Here is a 17,945-nt window from a genome sequence, read left to right as displayed (position 1 = left end):
CTCCCATAGGCAAAAAATGCTAAACTCTTCCATCGCGTAAACCTGTGATTTCTACCATCACTCAGTTGGTCATAGGAAACGCATAAGTGCATGTAGGTCTAATGGGGGTCCCTGTTCTGATCAGCGGGGTCGAGCAGCCACTCTTTGGTTACCTCACCTCCACTTTCCGCCCACTGCTGACTGACACGCACCCCTCACGACCACCGGGACTCCCAGCCTCCTTATGTTGGACAGGTAAACGTGTGACGTTTTGTTCCACTTTAGCCAGCAGCATGCAGGCTTGTGCTGATGGAGAGGCAGGCGCTGACTAAGTGATACTACAGCCCAAGTCTGACCATGAGAGCGGGGGGCGATATTGAGTTGAGCAGTGTGTAATGCACTCTGCAACCCCGGCTGTGCAATAGTGAGAAATGAGAGAGGGAGAGCTTTATTGGTGTGATGAGTAATCACGATGCCATCCTCAAATGGTGTTTTGTAGGGAAAGCCTCCTCGTTCTCACATAGTGCGAATTGTCACGCTGCAGTGCAAAACACTTTGGTTGTAGCCCGGCTCCGAGCCGTGGCTGCACTTGAAACCGAGCATAATACAGCAGGATTAGCTCTTTCAGCCACTAACAGGCTCCAAATATATGGCACTTAAAACCTGACAGAGCAGTCCTTCCCTCTGAATGGGCGACACGTGGAAAAAGCTGCTTCTCTGCGAGAGCCGCGCTCCTCTGCCAGATACATCGCACTGTCACACAGCCCCTCTTTTTTTCTCCCTCCAAACTGATCCGCTTCTCCTCGGGGGCAACGACTGCCTCCATTAATGATTCACGGGCTCAAATAAAGGGATTTAAGTTGACGTTGCGTCACGTGAGCGCGGCGCATAATACTGCGCGGTGTTATGGCACGGGGAAGAAAACCGGAGCCCCGGTCTGGCCATATGATGCTGATTATATGCGGGTTACCCCCACTTTCCGTGAGGAGAGTCCGGGCCGTGTAGTTTGTTTGTCGAGGGGGAGAAAAAAGAAAAGAGGAGGCAGACTGAAAAGACAGAGGATCCCCGGGTTTGTGGATGTATTATACTGCTGTCACGGACGGATATGTTTTTCCACGCGGACAGAGTCAGAGCCCGAGCTTTGGGAGGATGGATTTTATTTTGAGGTATTTCCGCCGATTGTTCATTACTGTCGTGAGTTATAGCCGCGAGAGGCAGAGGTCAGTAAAAAGGGTCCAGGGGTTTCTTGCAGGGCTACAAAATAGACAGGTAGCAAGAAGCTATCCATGTAAAATACACAGGGATTTGTTCCATTTTTAATTAAAATAAATCCACTATTAGCTCAATATTTTTGTTCTGATATCTTTAATATAACGAGCTACCATTTGGGATAAACAGGCCCGTGTAACCGTTTGTAAATAAAGCGGCCATTTAAATATCAGCTTCCAAGGAAAACCCAAACAAAGCACGCGGCCGCTCTAAGGTGCAACCTGTCCTATAAAAAAAAAACATCTTGTGTCTTTTACGCGTGTATTTTCTTTTTTTTCGTGCGTAAAATGGTACATCAAGATGAGCTCCATAAAACGTAGGGGAAAGCGGTGGGGTTGTGTCGCTCCGCCGGGGAAACGAGGATATAATGGAAGACAGAGTGCCATCCAGGACCGCGCGGCCGCGCTGGGGTCACGGCGCTCCAGCTTGATTTATGGGCACGGGGACTTGGGGAAGATGGTGCGCGAGAGCTAATGACTATTCGATCAGTTTGTGGGGAAAATGCTCAGCAGCCAGCAGGGAAACAACAAACTCGTTATTTGCATGGACCCATTTTTATGTTTTAGTGATAGTGCCGCAATGCTTGGCCGAGATGTTGTTCTTGTCCCAGAATAGTCTTCATATAAGGCTTTAACTCATGCGTTTTGTTCATTAGTATTTCATGATCTCGTGTTTTTTATGGATGGAATTAATCTGGGTGATATTTGAGGAATTTAGATGTTATGGTTTCAATAAGCTTCAAATGTTTTTATTACAATCATGCAGCGTATTGTTAAACAGAAAATTTGATCAAATTACAATGCAATTTTAATAATGCATGCAACGAATTTGATCAGATTTAGCTCTTCTCTTTGTGCACCATTTAAACACATGCAGGGCCCGAACATTTACGCACAATAACATCAGCTTCACTATTTATATCTACAATGTATACCTCGGCATATACAAGGATCGCTTGATTGAAAATAATATTCACAATGCTATAATTGACAAAATACGTTTTAAACAATGATGTTTTCTTCTACTCCTCATTGCAGAAATCCAGCCGAGTGAATTCAGGCCATCGCAAGGTCTCCGAGACACCTTGAGCCGCCTTCGGTAAGTCCATATATCTTTATTGATTTGTGTTATGAATGCTCAATGGTGATATCCTTATTCAATTTCTAATAAGTACCCCACACGCCCACAGCAGCTCTCAGAGAGGCGGCGCGTGCTTGTAGCGTTTCCTTGCAGCAGCGATATGACCAGGCCGTGCGCAATAATTCCTTCTCCTCCACTTGTCTTTGTGGTGTAATTTGTCACTATAAAAGTGACGAGGGGAATCGCAGCTCTTGGAGCGCTGCCTCGCTCCCTTCAAAAACTACTTTCTGTGAAAGCCATCTGCTTGTGGCCGCTAGTTTACTCCACTGAAGTTTAGAAAATGTTTGTGTCTTTCATCGGCATTTGAGATTTCTTTTTTTCCCCACGTCGTTTTTTTTTTGTATTATTACGCACAGCAGATGCAGCAACAAACCACCAACTCACTGACATTTAACCTCCTGCTCAGGGCTAAATTAAAGAGAGAGGCGAATCAGCATTTTAGGAAAACACAAAGAAGTAAATAATTATACAATGTTGACTGCTCTGGTTGGGAAAAGAAAAAGCCGAGTTGGCTAAAAAAAAAATCCTCACGCGTGGATTTTTGTCCCACTCACCCTCCCACGCCGTCCGTGCATGTGTTCTACCTTGTTTTAAATTGTGCCTTGAAAGCAGCCGAGAAGCTGCAGCTCTGGACTTGTTTACAGCCTCAGGAAGCTGAGAGGACATAAATCTAATTTTTTTCCTTCTTTGATTTTTTTTCCCTTTTGGCTGTTAAAGGCCGCCTCGCCATGCAGAGGGATTCCCTCAGCTGCCGGCTCTCTTCTCCCCTGCTCCTGGCTGCATGTCCCCCGCTTTGCCTCTTGGTGATGAAACTTCTTCCCATTTCTCACACCCTGCTCCTCGTGGGGGTTTTCCCTTGATATACTTCGAACACGGACATGATCTGAGGTTGTTGTGCTTTCTCATATCTAAAAAAGATATATACAGATAAAAGTTGTATTCTCCACACGAGAAGCCATGCAGACAGTGGGACACAGGGCACAGGGGATGAACACTACGAGAGCGTCCTATAGCTTGTGCTTTTGGATTTGAGGAATAAATGCAAAATCTGCGGGTTAATGATTAAGCTGTTGATAGAAGCCCTTTATGCTCCATGCAAATGAAAATGCAGCACGGTCAGCGCCTGCTTATTCCTTTGTATTCTCCCGTCTCTCCAACGTCTCATCCACTGGGCTCATAATTCCAGCTGCAGGACGCGGGGTAAATAATAAGAAAAACTGATTTAAAACACTTTGGGGACGGACTTCCATGCTATAAGCACCGATATGTTTTTTCTTGACACACTACCTCATTTGGTTGGGGGAGGAGGAGAGGCAGCCACTTGATTTGAACTGGCTTTCCAAGGCGCTACTTCATTTGCATAATTTTTCTTGTCTATGGTGACGCTCTGGTTCGGGGCAGTTCACTGGTGTCTGCATGGTACTGGTGAAGGATCACATAGCCCAGCACAGCCCTGGCTGCCTTTAATATTGGTATGAAGCCCTGGCCATTGCTCTATAGCATGACGATAAATTCAATCCTGGGGCCAGATAACTCTTATCTCGCTGACCCGACTGCTCACGCCTGCTTTCGTAATCTCGGTTTACCCATCCACGTCGAGTAAGGAGAGGGAAAAAAAGAAAAGGAAAAAGAGGAAAGGGGTTTCTCTCTGCTCTTCCCTTTTTTTGTTGTGGCTGCTAATGCCTGGTGCATGGCAGGGCGCAGTCTGCTGCTGCTGCTGCTTCACCCAGTCAGCCCTGCCTTTTAAACTTTTTCCCCTGGATTACTGCTTTGATCGATTTCGTCGCTGAATGAGAAAGTATTGCTCGCTGCTGTGCATTCGTCGTCAGAGGATAAGGTAAGCAGGCCAGAAATAGGCTCCTTCGGTTGTAAATGGCGGAGTTTGTGTGTCGTGCGGTGATTTATCACCGTATGACTTAGATCTCGGTTCAGGAAGAGTTCACACACACAGTCAGGCAGCCAGATTTCTCCAGCGTGGAGCAGAGAGCTGCGCGCACACAGCTCAAGTCTGTCTTTTGTCTCTCTTTCTCTTTTCATTTTATGACTATCGCCATGGCGCGTCTGGAGATATTCACCGCAGAGCTTTCTGATATCTTTTCCAGGTCATGGGACGGTGAAGACACCTTCTTTCATTCTGCGGTTTAGTTGCGCCCAGGGCTCATTTTTCTACTGATTTGCTTCTTGTTTTGCTCCCATGCAAAACCCCAATGGTGCTCGACGGTTTCCTATGACTTCTTTGAGCTCAGTTTATTAAATGCCCTCAGAGTCCTTATGTATATAGAATATTATTCTCACATACACTTGGACTGTGAAATAAAGAAGAAGTTATAGTTTTATATCATCCTACAAACAAACGTCGTTAATGTTGTGCTCAGATTTGTACTATCAGACTCAACAGTAGGGCCTTTTAGTGTCAAGAGCTAAAAAAATGAAGTTTATTTAATACGTTGCAATAAGTTTTAATTTTGTTTAATAGTTTATATTGCTTTATATAACAGCAAATTTATATTTTTTAAACTGGAAATTTTTGACTTTCTCTCCTAATTTTGCACATAATTATTATTGTTCTTATCATTACTATTATTTTACTCTAATGACGCCTTGTATTTGACTATTTTTAAATGAGGTAAACATGAACTATTCTCATATTTCATTAGTAACGTCACATTATTTAGAAAGTAACCTGCTGCGTCGACTATGGTTTAAAGTATCGCCAATAATCTGTCTGAGGTGGATCCCCGTGGTTGCCTGCGTGAGTTACGGTGCTTCAGCAGCAGACTCTGGGTGTGCCGTCCTCGCGTCTCCATGCGCCTTGGAACCGGTGGCCTGGTCTCTCCCCCCGAGCAGAGCCTTGCCGTGCCGGCTCACTGACCCCCCCCCATATATCACCGCGACGGGCCGCTGCCCAGGCGGCACCGACAGCAGCCATTACTACCGGGCCTGCGAGGAAAAAGTTCACAGTCTGGTCATGGAGATGCACGGATACCCGCCCGGTTTTTCAGGTTTCCTCGTGGCCCTTTCCATTTATCTTGCGCCACGTAAAGGGAGACAGAACAAGAAAGAAACGAAAACAAAAGAAAAAAGAGAAAGAGAGAATGCGGTTGTTTTTGGTTTGTGCCAGTTGGCTGTTCACTGAAGAAGGCTATTTTTTAACTCATGGTGAAAAAAACTGAAATGCGCTGAAACGTTTGCGGGACACGGGGGATGTTTTCAGCTGCTACAAGGAAACTAGATCCAGTGTTGACAGCCCTGTTGGTAGAATAACAATGTACCAGAAATATTATTTTTCTGTGTGGTAACCCACTAACAAGCTTTCCCTGCAGCCCCCCCTTGTTGCACTTAAAGCCCTTTTCTCCATGCTGTAACTGTTTTATTCTTAATGGTATCATAGGTTTAAAATGTCATGCAGTTTCTTGTTAGATCCTCACATTGATTTAGCAATATAAAATTCTTTTCAAAAAGGTTTTTGTTTTAATGTTGTTCGGCACAGATGGTAATGCAAGGTTAGTTCGTGCCTTTGTGCCCCGTGTAAGCCATAAGGTAAACGGTAATAGTCTACAGGACTGTTGGCCCTATCTTGCCTCCATAGTCTCCCGTGTCAGCCTTGTATTGAAAAGTAAGATGGATCGCCACCATTTCTTCTCCTCACAGTGCTTCTTGTAACCCTAGGTTCACCCGAGGAGGCCATTGGCGGAGAGGCGTCACGTGACCACGGGGTGCCAATGTTATTCTACACGGGTGTCAAGACCCTGTCAGTTTCTGAAATAAATATTGGGAAACGGCGAGATGCAAAAGGCAACCTACTACGACAGCTCCGCAATTTACAGTGGCTACCCATATCAAAGCGCAAATGGCTTCAGTTATGATGCCAATCAGGTCCAATATCCCCGGGCCTCTCATGTGGAAAGTGAGTACCATCGACCTGCCTGCTCCCTGCAGTCTCCTGACGGCTCCGTGGCGCTGCAGAAGCCGGGGGAGATGGCGGAGGGCTGCGACAGGACCACAGCCATTCAGGCGGCGCAGTCCCAGGTCCATCCCGAAAGCAATCAACCGCAGGTGCCGGTGTCAGGTCCGCCCCCTCCCTCCCAATCCCCCGGGGCCATCAGCCAAAACGCGAGCAACGGGTCCAGCCAGCCCGGTGCCAAGAACGACTCACCGACCACCAACGCGCGAGGCAAACAGATCTTCCCCTGGATGAAGGAGTCCCGACAGAACACCAAGCAGAAACCCAGCGGTAGCACCAGTTCAGGTACCTGGAACCTAAACACTGCTGCTACTTACACACACACACACACACACACACACACACACACACAACTTGATAGCCTCTGACCGCAAAGTTACAGAAATGTTGTGTATGGAGCACACGTTACATAGAGTGTGGGTGGCTGAGCAGGTGAGGGGTTAGGAGGGAGGGATGGGCAAATCCCTACAAGACATCAGCAGGTTATTTAATTTCTGTGCCAGAGTCAGAGAGGTCATTGTTTTACTATATTGCATTTATATAATCTGTATTAATTCTGGGGGCAACTCAATTATTCAGACGAAAAGGCCCACGGAGTGTAATCAGCACCTCATATCACATACAAGTGTTGACTCTATTGTATTCACATCCACTTTGTTTAAAGGTTTTTTTTTCTTTCTTCAAATCTTATATAGTCTTATTAACCTTATATCTTATTCTCCAAAGTGACAGCACAGACTTTAAATTGTCTCCTGGGTGGAATCACGTGCCTCCACGTTGGAAGTAGATTCCAGCGCTTGTTGTCTGCGTGCCCTGCATCTGACCTGTCCCTACTGTAAACACGCATCTCCACTGATCACATAATGTTCCCGGAGAGACGACAAACAAACACGCACAACAGTTGTTCGGTTTGTCCTGCTGTTTTATTAGTGGGAGGCTCTGTGGTTCAGAGGGTGGCGGTTTGTTGGGGAGGGGGGGTGTTTATTTACACAGAACCGAGATAAGAAATTAGAGGTGCTTATGACCTTTTTTTCATAAATCTTGAGGATAACAGTTAAATTAAGGAAGTAATTGTAGGCTACGTGAGACAGGTAATGCACAGTAGCAATGAGGTGGCGTGTCTTCATTTTGATTTATGTTTGGAAAGGCGTTTTCATTAGTTTTTAACAACCGGTGAAAGTGCTAACATTTATGGAAAGCACTTTACGCACGTTTGAAGCTCGTTTATACAAATACAAGCCCCATGCTGCTGTTTTGACGAGAGGAAAACTTGGTGGGTCAGGGTGTGGAGTTCATTTTTTAATTTAAGAGATGCTAAATTCCCAATTTTGTATTTTTCGTTCCAAATGCAAAGCAGAGTGTCACATTTTAAATTTTTCCTAATCCAAGGCTCCCGTTTAGGGAACGTATGTGATTAGGTGTTGACATCACAGTGTTGTGCCGACATGCGTAAAAGCTCCTTTGCGCACATTTGCATAAAATATTCGGGTCAGAATGGAGCTAACCTAAGATTCAGATATGCTCATTTCCATATTACATGTATATTGACACAATATGGCAATTTTTATTATGGAATGGTGTTTTCACACATTTTTACGATTCGAAAAGTGATACCTTTCATGTTTCACGCACGCATACACAAACTTCGTAAACATCGGGGGGGGGGGGGGGGGGGGTACTTATTTCTGGTTATCTACATACAAACAATAGATTCAGAGACACTCACTTCTTATGGTAACTTACAGATTCTTCTCTACAGTCATGATGGATGCGAAGCGGTGTCGCTGTGATTTATGTCTGGGAAAGTGTTTTTATTAGCTTTAACAACACGTTGGGGTGCTGACATTTATGGAAATCAACGTTAATCGTGCACTTAGTACACATCAGCCTCTCTTATAAATTATAGCTATAGCCTTTAAATTCAGATTTTATTGCAATAATCATTTTCGTTAGCAGTGATAGCCCTGCGCACAGTACATGGGAATCCCTAATGCCACGTGCTAACTCCTTTATCTCTGTAACATGAGGTCAGGATGTGTCTCCTGCATTCCTCTTGCTCCAGGTCTGGGAGACAGGTAGGGAAATTTATTAAGTGTTGGCCGTCTGCCACGGCGGTAAATAGACCAACACCTTGCTATTCTGCAGCCAAGCTCCAGCCCTCTTGGAAGGAGAGGCTTATCAGCGAGGGCAAGGCGAGCTGCTTCATACACCCCGAGGAATACATAATGCTTGTGTTTGCATTACGCGTGTGCTCGCTGTGCGACTACGGGGGAAGATGGGGGTCAAAATGTTTTATTTAGGAAATCTGAGGATACCTGGCACCAGAACCAGCCCTGACTCACTACCCTTTACTTTGTGTGCTTTGCTGTAACTGGTGACGTGTGCATGCATTGATTGTTAATTGTCTCACGGAGCCCTGATGATAACCCTTAGTGCTTAGCAGGGGGGTTATAGATTTGTCAAAATGTTGTGATGTATTTCAGGCGCGCGCACACACATGCGCAGTACTGGAACACATATTTATCTAGTAGTGTTCCCCACCCCTCTTGATGGTGGAGAGGTTTGTTATCAGCTGTGTGCGTGTTGTCACACGATATTGGTTTCACTCTCACTCTCCTGTCTCTACCTCTGTACCTCTCTCTCTCTCTCTCTATCGCTCTCTGTGTGTAATGGATTACTGAATGACACCCTCCTCTCCTCCTCCCTGACAGTGGAGAGTTGCCCCGGAGACAAGAGTCCCCCAGGGTCAGCGGCGTCGAAGAGGGCCCGGACAGCTTACACCAGCGCCCAGCTAGTGGAGCTGGAGAAGGAGTTCCACTTCAACCGGTACCTTTGCAGACCCCGGAGGGTGGAGATGGCGAACCTGCTCAACCTCACCGAGAGACAGATCAAAATCTGGTTCCAGAACCGCAGGATGAAATACAAGAAGGATCAGAAGGGCGTGGGGATGATGCCTTCCCCTGGCGGACAGTCCCCGCGGAGCCCCGTGGGCCCGGCCTCCGGCGGTGGAGGATACCTCAACTCTATGCATTCTCTTGTAAACAGTGTTCCTTATGAATCCCAGTCACCGACGTCTTACAATAAACCGCACCAGAACGCGTACGGTATGGCCACGTCATACCCCCCTCCTTTGAACAGCTCCCTCAGCAACTGCCCGCCCTCCCAGAAGAGGTATCCCGGGACCGACTCGGCCACGCCCGAGTATGACGCGCATCCTCTCCAAGGCAATGGCAACTACGGGACGCACATGCAGGGCAGCCCCGTTTATGTCGGCGGAGGCTACATCGAGTCTATGCCCAACTCCGGGGCCTCCGTTTTCGGTCTGACCCACCTCTCGCACCCGCCGTCCACAAACATGGACTACAATGGAGCAATCACAATGGGTCACAACAGTCAGCACCACGGAGTGTGTGATCCGACACCGACGTACACAGACCTAACGCCGCACTACTCTCAGGGAAGAATCCAGGAAGCGCCCAAGCTGACGCATCTGTAGCGGTGGCGCAGCTCGGATCACTCCGCCCCATTGTCTTACCCACCTACAGACACATTACCGCTTTGTTTCTGCGCCTCCATCACGGCTTCCGCCTCCTCTCCGCTTTTGTTTATGTTTTCTATAGTTTTGATGTGTGAAGTAGCGTAGGATGAATAATCGCGACTTGCTTGGATTTTTTCCTCTATTTGCTCGTGTCATTGTCTTTCAAAGACCTTTATCTGGGCTGTAGGACTCTAGAGCGGGAGGGAGGGGGGCACAGTATATGCATAGGCCTATTTAATCTTCTTTTGTTTTTTTTACATCTTATTTTTAATGCTGAAACGCAAACAGGGTATTATGAACGTATGTTATTCATTTTTAATGTGAATTTGTCCGTGTTTTTTTATTTATCCGCAGTTGAAGAATTGTGTTTTGCATTTTGTTGCACTTGTGAAAGGATCCTTCAGGAGCCACGAGCTCGGATTATGAGGGAAACACATTTTCAAGAAGAAAAAAAAATCAAGGGTCATGAGCTTAAACGCAGCCCCCTTGCTTTTGTTTAGTTCTATTGGACTTTTTCTAATGTTATTTATTTTGTTTGGTGTTAAGATAAGAGTCCTTTAGTATTATTTGACCCCCCCCTGCAATCTTTGTGTGGGGAGAAGGTTGCTGGATATTAGCGTGTCGGCCCTCTACGTGTAGTCTGCAGCTCCCCAGCAGCAGCAGCAGCAGCAGCACCATGTTGGTATTATAGCCTATGTTTCCATTTTTCTTTTCTTCGAGGAGGTATTTTGTTTTCTCCACCAATGTAAAATCAATCAGTCATGCAATAAGTGTGGATGGAGAAGGGACACACGTTAGCAGTTTCTTTATTGAAGAAAAAAAGGAACAGACCATCATCAATTTTCTTTTCGATGTCATACATTCCATGCTGCTCCCGTTCGAAGAAATGAATAAAAAGAATTGAAATATAATTGTAGCATATCATTCAGTTTTCAGTTCAAACGCATCCCATCACAAATTCGAAAACAAAGCAGGGTCTCGAAAAAATAAATCAGGAATACAACTCTTCTTTTGACATCATTACGTTTTATTATTGTTAAGAATTTCATCCTGGTATAAAAGATTACAACAGAAAAGCAAAAATACATTTAGGATAATAATGCTAATAATTATAATAATAAATTAAATACGACAATCTATCTTTATTTACTATTTACGCACAAAAAATAAGGATTGGAATTATTTGCCATAATTAACATTCGATATTCTACAAAAAAAACAGATAGCTGCTGAGAAAAGCTACTCAAATGTTTTTTTCTATCCTCTTGATTCGACGTGGAGAAACTCGGGTGGCCCTCTCCCCTCCTCTCATCTGCGTGGGCACATCCATTATAATAAAAGAAAAATATCGGCCGGGCCCTTCTGGAGATCCTGCAAGAAGACAACAAGCTAAATGAGAAGTCGTTTGAAAAATAATTCCCTGATATATGCAGTCAGTCAAATGCGGGCATGGCGATAAACGGGCTGGACTGGAATCATGGCGGGTGTTATTGGTCTCATTACTCCACAGATTTTCAGATGACAACGTTAAAAAGAAAGAATCCAGGATGGTTACAGCAAAGGAAATTGGTGGAAAAATAAAAACCTGTACGATATATTCATTTGTGCAATTTAATGAAATGAAAGGCTGTGTAGAAATTGCCATCAATTTATAGAATGTAGACTTCTTTTTATGATTTGCAGCCATTTCATAATATTGAGGAATTCCCCAGTCCAGACCCACTTGGAGACAAACATCTTCTATTGTTGTTGTAATATCATTTAGATTTGCTGGGGAATTTAATTTTCGGTGGTTTTACGCAGGGGTTTCTGCCATTCTTCTCAAATGAGCTAAAAAACCTTTTGTGCCATGTTCAGTTTTAATGACTACAAAATGTATTTATGTGTGCAGTATTATTTGTTCTCACTGATTTTTTCAACAAGAACCAATTTCCAGCACAGGTCTGATTGATATAAGAGGACATGGACACACTAACCCTGACATATGGTTAGCAGGGAAACCTAGAACAATTGAACCATGGTGTGTCAAAGCAGGAAAAAAAAAAACTGATGCCCTGAGTATTTCGGCATCCATCACACTCACACACACACACTGAGGAATACACGCACACGCACACACACGTATTCACAGCAAGGCACTGATTTGACCCATATGCGCCATTTACGCAGGTAGGGCAGTCACACCGCGTTTTAACCAAAGCAAGTATATGTTTTTCTTTCATTGCATTTCTATCCGTGGGAAAGTGCTCCTAAATCACTCCTGCTGTAAAAGACAAGTGTGTAGGACAGGCTGGGGTCCACTAAAAGCCGCCACCCACTCCTCTCCTTTCACACAAAGCCTGTGCGTAATTCCAAAAAAGCCATCCATCTCTCCCCCTAGCAGCTATATCCCTCACCACGCCGTCTGCTCCGTGCACAAACCTGCACGTCCACCGAAACGACGAATAACATATTGTGTAAATACCAAGTCAGAATTCGAAGATAAAAGCCAGGTGGAGAAGCGTCACCCTGTACTCACCGATGGCGCATTATCACCTCCCCCCCAAAAAAGAAAATGGTCGCATCTTGTGGAGCTTATTTATCTATTAAAACATCCCTCCAGCGACAGCCCCGGCTTTAACTGCGAACAGAAACTGGTTCTAATCTGAGTGGCCAGTGTTTCTCGCCGCTTCCTGGCTGCATTTGATCCGGGGGAGAGTTAGAAGCCTTAAATGTGTTGTGAGGGCACCGAGCTGTCAGACCTTTTGGCGAGTAAGATTGATCGCGCACAGGCTTCCAGGACTCTTTGTTTGGTATATAAGCAACAAACTGAGAGAGAGGCCTACCACTTCTCCTCTTCCTCTCTCCTCTTACTTACCAAGCCATGTATTTTTGTTAATGCTTTATGAAAATACAACATGTGCTGCTTGACGAATAACATCCCAAATATGGCTTTCACAGATTATTCGGGAAGAGCTATAAAAACAAACGCTGCGGGGAAGAGCCATTCAATAACAATTCCATTTAACAATGTAAATGTACTCGTTGTGCACGGTCGATCATAAACGTGTTGGTGTTTGCTTATAGTTGCAATACCAGGTGTATAGCAGATACTGGTAATACAGTGGGAAGCCTCTCTCTGTATTGCAGCCGCTGAGGTTCCAGAAAACACCTCTGCTGTTACCTTTGGATTTTTCCCTTTCAAGGCGAAAATGCAAAAATTAAAAAAATATTAAGATGATGTTAGAAAGAAAGAAATAATGATGACATCTTGCTGGTGGAAAACCTTGCAACTATTGCAATCACAAAACAAAGAGTTCCTGTGTGTTTGATCCTAGCCTTTTGGGGAATGTGCGCAAACAAGGGCGCGCATGACCTCCTTTAAAAAATCCGAGCTCATGGGGAGTAAACGAAAAACACCTATGTTTTAATATTACATCTTAACAACCGAGACAGAACACCCCAGCCTGTGATACAACAACAGTGATTATTAAAGCGAACGTTTGAATGAGTGTGTATCTGCTGCTAAGTTCCCCTGCACTGTTTGTAAACGTTGAACTGCTGTCAGGGGATGAAATGGCCTGAACGTTGTCATATCCGTCAGTGTTAACTTAATGGATGGGCGTTTTATTGCAACACATGTCGAAGGATGCGCAGCATATTTCATTATAATGCACCTCTAAAGAATCACAGCTATGGTGGAGACCACACTCACTGCGCAGGGCTGGGTTGTTTGGGGTTTGTTTCTGTCGAGAAGTCTCAATATCAGTTTTTTGGGGTTTGTTGCTTTTTCACCCCTGGAGCCTGCCTCTTGCCTATATGAATAGCTACTGGCGTGAACCGTGTGTGTGTTAGTGTGTCTGTGTGTGTCTGTGTGTCTGTGAGTGTGGTGGGGGCGTTCTCCACTGACATCCTCAAACAATACGAGAAAGAGGAGTGCACGAATCCGCGCACCCTAGGCTGGGCTCCTTCCCTGTAATAGTGAGCGTCAGCCATTCTTAAAAACACACATTTTGTCGCTTAGTGGACTGGACTGGAGGGGCAGAGAGGAGGATAAACTGAGCGGACAAAGATGTAAATAAAAACAGTCGTCTCCCAGCTGAGCGAGGCGTTCTTCATCCGAGCTTTTGGATCAATCAGGCAGACACTGGCTTCTTTTGATTAAACCCCAAATTGTCATTGGGCAGAGGTAATCATGTGACAGGCAATTCGGTCCAATTTCAACCTTGTCTCCATGAATTCAATAGTTTAATAGTAGCTCGGTCCCCATACGGCCGTAATCAGTGATATAGAAAAAAGAACCACCACGAGATTTTTTAATGATTTTTTCTTCCGCGTCCTCGCTGAGCCGCAACATTTATAAAAATACGCGTGCAAACTTTCCTCGGCTCTCAGGGAGCGGAGATGAATTACGAATTCGAGCGAGAGAGCGGTTTTATCAATAGTCAGCCGTCGCTTGCTGAGTGCCTGACATCTTTCCCCCCTGTCGCTGATTCATTTCAAAGTTCATCAATCAAGAGCTCGACGCTTTCACGCCCGACACTGATTCCTCCTCCCTTTGAGCAGACCATTCCCAGCCTGAACCCGGGCAGCCATCCGCGGCACGGCCGGCCCAGACACAGCCCCGACGGATGCAGTCAGCTGCCCACCGCCTCCTTACCCCCGGAGTACCCTTGGATGCGGGAGAAGAAAGCCTCCAAGAGGAACCACCTGCCCACCTCCACCGCGACCACCCTTTCCAATGGACCCGTGTGCTTTTCCCCAAAAGGTGGGTGATTTCTGCAGCACTTTCTACTTTACTGTTTACTATCTGTTGCTACGTTTTAGCCCCTAGGCCCTTTTCTTAAAAACACAACAACAAATACAGCTCGAATGGTTCCGTTTTGAGAGATTTATGGCCATTGTAGTATTGTGTATGAATGGAGAAAGAAAGTTTTGGGTAAAGTTTGGCTGATGCGAGATGATTTATTCCCAGAGTCGTAGCAGAGTTTTGATGTGTGACAGTAATGAAGAGTGATGGAGTGCCGTTGCCGAGGAGGGCAGCTGGAGCATTCATTAGTATCCCACACCAGCCTGGACCTCACTGCTTTTATATCGCACCGTGTTTGCTTCACGCTGAACATTATTTTATGCGTAAAACTATCTGATGGGTATCTCTCTACGTAGGGGTGATTTTAAGATAAAGGGTGAACAGGTTTATGAGATTGGGTCAGTAGCTCCAGCGGCCATTTTGCTGCAGCATAGTGCATGAGCCACACTCTCTCTCGTGGTTTTCAGAAAGCCTCGGTGCTAGTTTCACGGCCGCTGGCGGAGGTTATGCAACTGTTGTGCCCTGCGTATTAATCCCTTGCTATCATGGTGCTTGTTTTCCAGGCTCGCCTGAGATCGTTGAGAGCGCCGGGGGAGGAGGGGGCTCTCGTCGGCTGAGGACGGCGTACACCAACACCCAGCTGCTGGAGCTTGAGAAGGAGTTCCACTTCAACAAGTATCTTTGCCGGCCGAGGAGGGTGGAGATAGCGGCGCTGCTGGACCTGACCGAGAGGCAGGTTAAAGTCTGGTTCCAGAACCGGCGCATGAAGCACAAGCGGCAGACCCAGAGCAAGGAGAACCACAACGGGGAGGGGAAAGGGCCGGGCGCCGAGGATGGCATCCACAGCGACGAGGAGGACGAGGCCCCCCTGTACGAGCGGAGCGGGGCCCTGCTGGAGAGAGATACCTGCTCCTTTCAGAACAACTCCCTCGGCTCCGCGCAACAGCTCCACAATGGAGAGGCCATGGGCTTTGCTGCTGCGTCGCTGAACAGCAATGACAAAAATCTGAAACATTTTCCCAACCCGTCACCCACTGTTCCGGGCTGTATGTCAACAATGGGCCCCGGCTCTGCATCTGGCCCGGACAATGGCGACAGTCCCCCGGCCCTGGATGTTTCTATACACGACTTTCAGCCTTTCTCCTCGGATTCCTGCCTGCAGCTCTCCGACGCGGCCTCGCCGAGCCTGTCAGAGTCTCTGGACAGCCCCGTGGACATTTCAACGGACAGCTTCTTTTTTTTCTCGGAGTCCCTAACTACAATCGACCTGCAGCATCTGAACTATTAAACCAATCACAATAACTTTGATTTTCCTTTCTCTTGGGACATTAAATATCAGGCTACGATGGTATAAACTCTGATGTTATTTGTATATGCGGCACATTTATTCTGTTGATATTTGACTGGCGATTAATTCAAGGTAAGGATGAAATTGAATCACTGAAGTAGCTCTACTCCAATGTGGCTTGTAATTACCATATCAAAATGATCTCTTGGAATGGAAATTATGAGTGTATGTGAATAATATTACAATATTAGGCCTATGGAACCTGCTCATTTTTATTTTTGTATAGCTTCCAACGTCTTGGATATTTTTGTTAGAATACAATTAACTTGCTACGATCCTTTTCTCTCTCTGGTGTTTTCTGAGTCATTTCTTTTTCTATTCACAGGCTGAATACTTGTCGACTATTTGAATTATTCATGTAGAAAAAAAAATAATAATATGCAAAATAAAAGAAGTAGGGCACAGGAAGATAGAGACGATATGCAAATTCTAACAACAGGTTGGCAATGAATATAAATAGTCGGGCGCCGCACTGAGATGTGAAGACAAACACTCGTCTGAATTGTACCTTTATTGTATAATTTAATTTCCAGTTATATTAATTTTGTGAAGTGATAGATAGAATACTCTTCCTCTTCATGAAAGGACCACAAAGAGTATATTTTCTTATTTCGAAACTTTGGAGCTGAACTTTTTTAATTGATTATCAGTAAAATTACTATACAATATCTACATTAATTAATGTTAATTGGAACATTATTGATGCTTATAATTGGTTAAAAGTTAGATTACTTTTGAAAAGATTTTTTTGTTTTTCACAACAGTCAAGTAATCGTTATGCCGTTTATTAGCAAACTGATACAAATTATTTCAGAGTTCATCCTCAAACTTTAGGCATAAAAAAAAAAAATGCATATAGCGCCAGCACGGATCTTCAGCATGACAGGGCTCTTAACATTGTGTGCATGTTGCAGGCGAATACCGGAGCCATGTTTGCCTTCAGGAGCTCATAAATCACTCCGTGGCATGAATGAGGCGGACATTAAGGAGACCAATTGTGGCGTAATGTGCACAAATAAAACCCCACTTACATTTTCATATGGGACTCCCCAATTCCTGCGCTAAAAGGGGCTGAGTCTCTGCGTGCGTTTGGTAATAATTCATTTTTATAGCTTGTTTAAACACGGCTCCTGGCTCGGCGACAGCGGCACCAGTAGCAGCACCGCTCGGGTTATGAGGCTGCAACTCTTTAGCCCGTGCGTAAAACTATATCCGAGTCAAAACAGACTGGATGAGATTCACTGAGAATAGTTCACTTAACTTGAGTGAGGATCATTACTTTTGGCTTATACTTTATCTTAAGAGATTCCATTTCTTTAGGGGACTTACCAACACTATTGGCCTCAGTTAGTGTTAAGTTATCTTAGAGTTCAATATAGGATTATGAATGCTCTTGCCCTATTGTATTGCGCTTGAGTTGACTTATTGGAATCAGTTATTAGCCCATGTACAGTTTTACTTAATAGTGTTTTCCACTCTGTGTGTGTGTGTGTGAGAAAGAACAAGAAAAACCACCGGTTGCGACACATGGCCTACATGCACCGATCGATTTACAAACTCATCCATACGTGCGCAAATTCATAAACTCCCTGCGTCCAGCGGTTTATTGAATAATCTAGAAGCCATAAACAGACCATCGACTGGCTGAACGTTAGTCTATATTTTATGGGCAAGTGGAGTGTGTGGGTCCAGGCAGCTGTGTATGTGTGTCTAAGGAGTGGGGTATATAGGGGTAAAAAGAGGGGGTTGCTCCTGCACCATGCACTGCTTGACTACAACCACAAGGGCCGGCATAACCTAATCATTCCGAGACAGCGCGCCTATTCTGCGCCCATGTGCTCACACAAAGAGCCAAGAGAGCTCCATGGCAAGGCCCTGGCGAAGTTTGCACACAGAGACAAGCGAGACAGTGGGTCCT

At 45.3% G+C, this 17,945-nt stretch overlaps 2 protein-coding genes across 2 annotated transcripts; both read left to right on the top strand.

The window, feature by feature from the left end:
- The first annotated feature begins 3,842 nt into the window (after positions 1 to 3,842).
- Positions 3,843 to 10,856, top strand: hoxa3a (homeobox A3a). The gene is made up of 3 exons (XM_062409813.1): positions 3,843 to 4,225; positions 6,058 to 6,637; positions 9,064 to 10,856. Exons 2-3 carry the CDS (start codon positions 6,175 to 6,177, stop codon positions 9,846 to 9,848), a joined length of 1,248 nt encoding a protein of 415 aa, XP_062265797.1. The 5' UTR covers positions 3,843 to 4,225; positions 6,058 to 6,174; the 3' UTR covers positions 9,849 to 10,856.
- Positions 10,857 to 13,930: 3,074 nt separating this feature from the next.
- Positions 13,931 to 16,296, top strand: LOC133972386 (homeobox protein Hox-A2a). Its single transcript, XM_062409814.1, has 2 exons — positions 13,931 to 14,637; positions 15,243 to 16,296. Exons 1-2 carry the CDS (start codon positions 14,274 to 14,276, stop codon positions 15,965 to 15,967), a joined length of 1,089 nt encoding a protein of 362 aa, XP_062265798.1. The 5' UTR covers positions 13,931 to 14,273; the 3' UTR covers positions 15,968 to 16,296.
- The last annotated feature ends 1,649 nt before the right edge of the window (positions 16,297 to 17,945 follow it).

The sequence above is a fragment of the Platichthys flesus genome, chromosome 17, assembly GCF_949316205.1.
Source record: "Platichthys flesus chromosome 17, fPlaFle2.1, whole genome shotgun sequence".
NCBI classification, from domain to species: Eukaryota; Metazoa; Chordata; class Actinopteri; order Pleuronectiformes; family Pleuronectidae; genus Platichthys; species Platichthys flesus.
This window is presented reverse-complemented; position numbering and strand designations above follow the sequence as displayed.

Bases quoted from the DNA above. Each gene is read 5' to 3' on its own strand.
- LOC133972386 (XM_062409814.1), top strand. From the start codon at position 14,274: ATGAATTACGAATTCGAGCGAGAGAGCGGTTTTATCAATAGTCAGCCG. The intron at 14,638-15,242 runs GTGGGTGATTTC...CTTGTTTTCCAG, and splicing joins CGTGTGCTTTTCCCCAAAAG to GCTCGCCTGAGATCGTTGAG.
- hoxa3a (XM_062409813.1), top strand. From the start codon at position 6,175: ATGCAAAAGGCAACCTACTACGACAGCTCCGCAATTTACAGTGGCTAC. The intron at 6,638-9,063 runs GTACCTGGAACC...CCTCCCTGACAG, and splicing joins CAGCGGTAGCACCAGTTCAG to TGGAGAGTTGCCCCGGAGAC.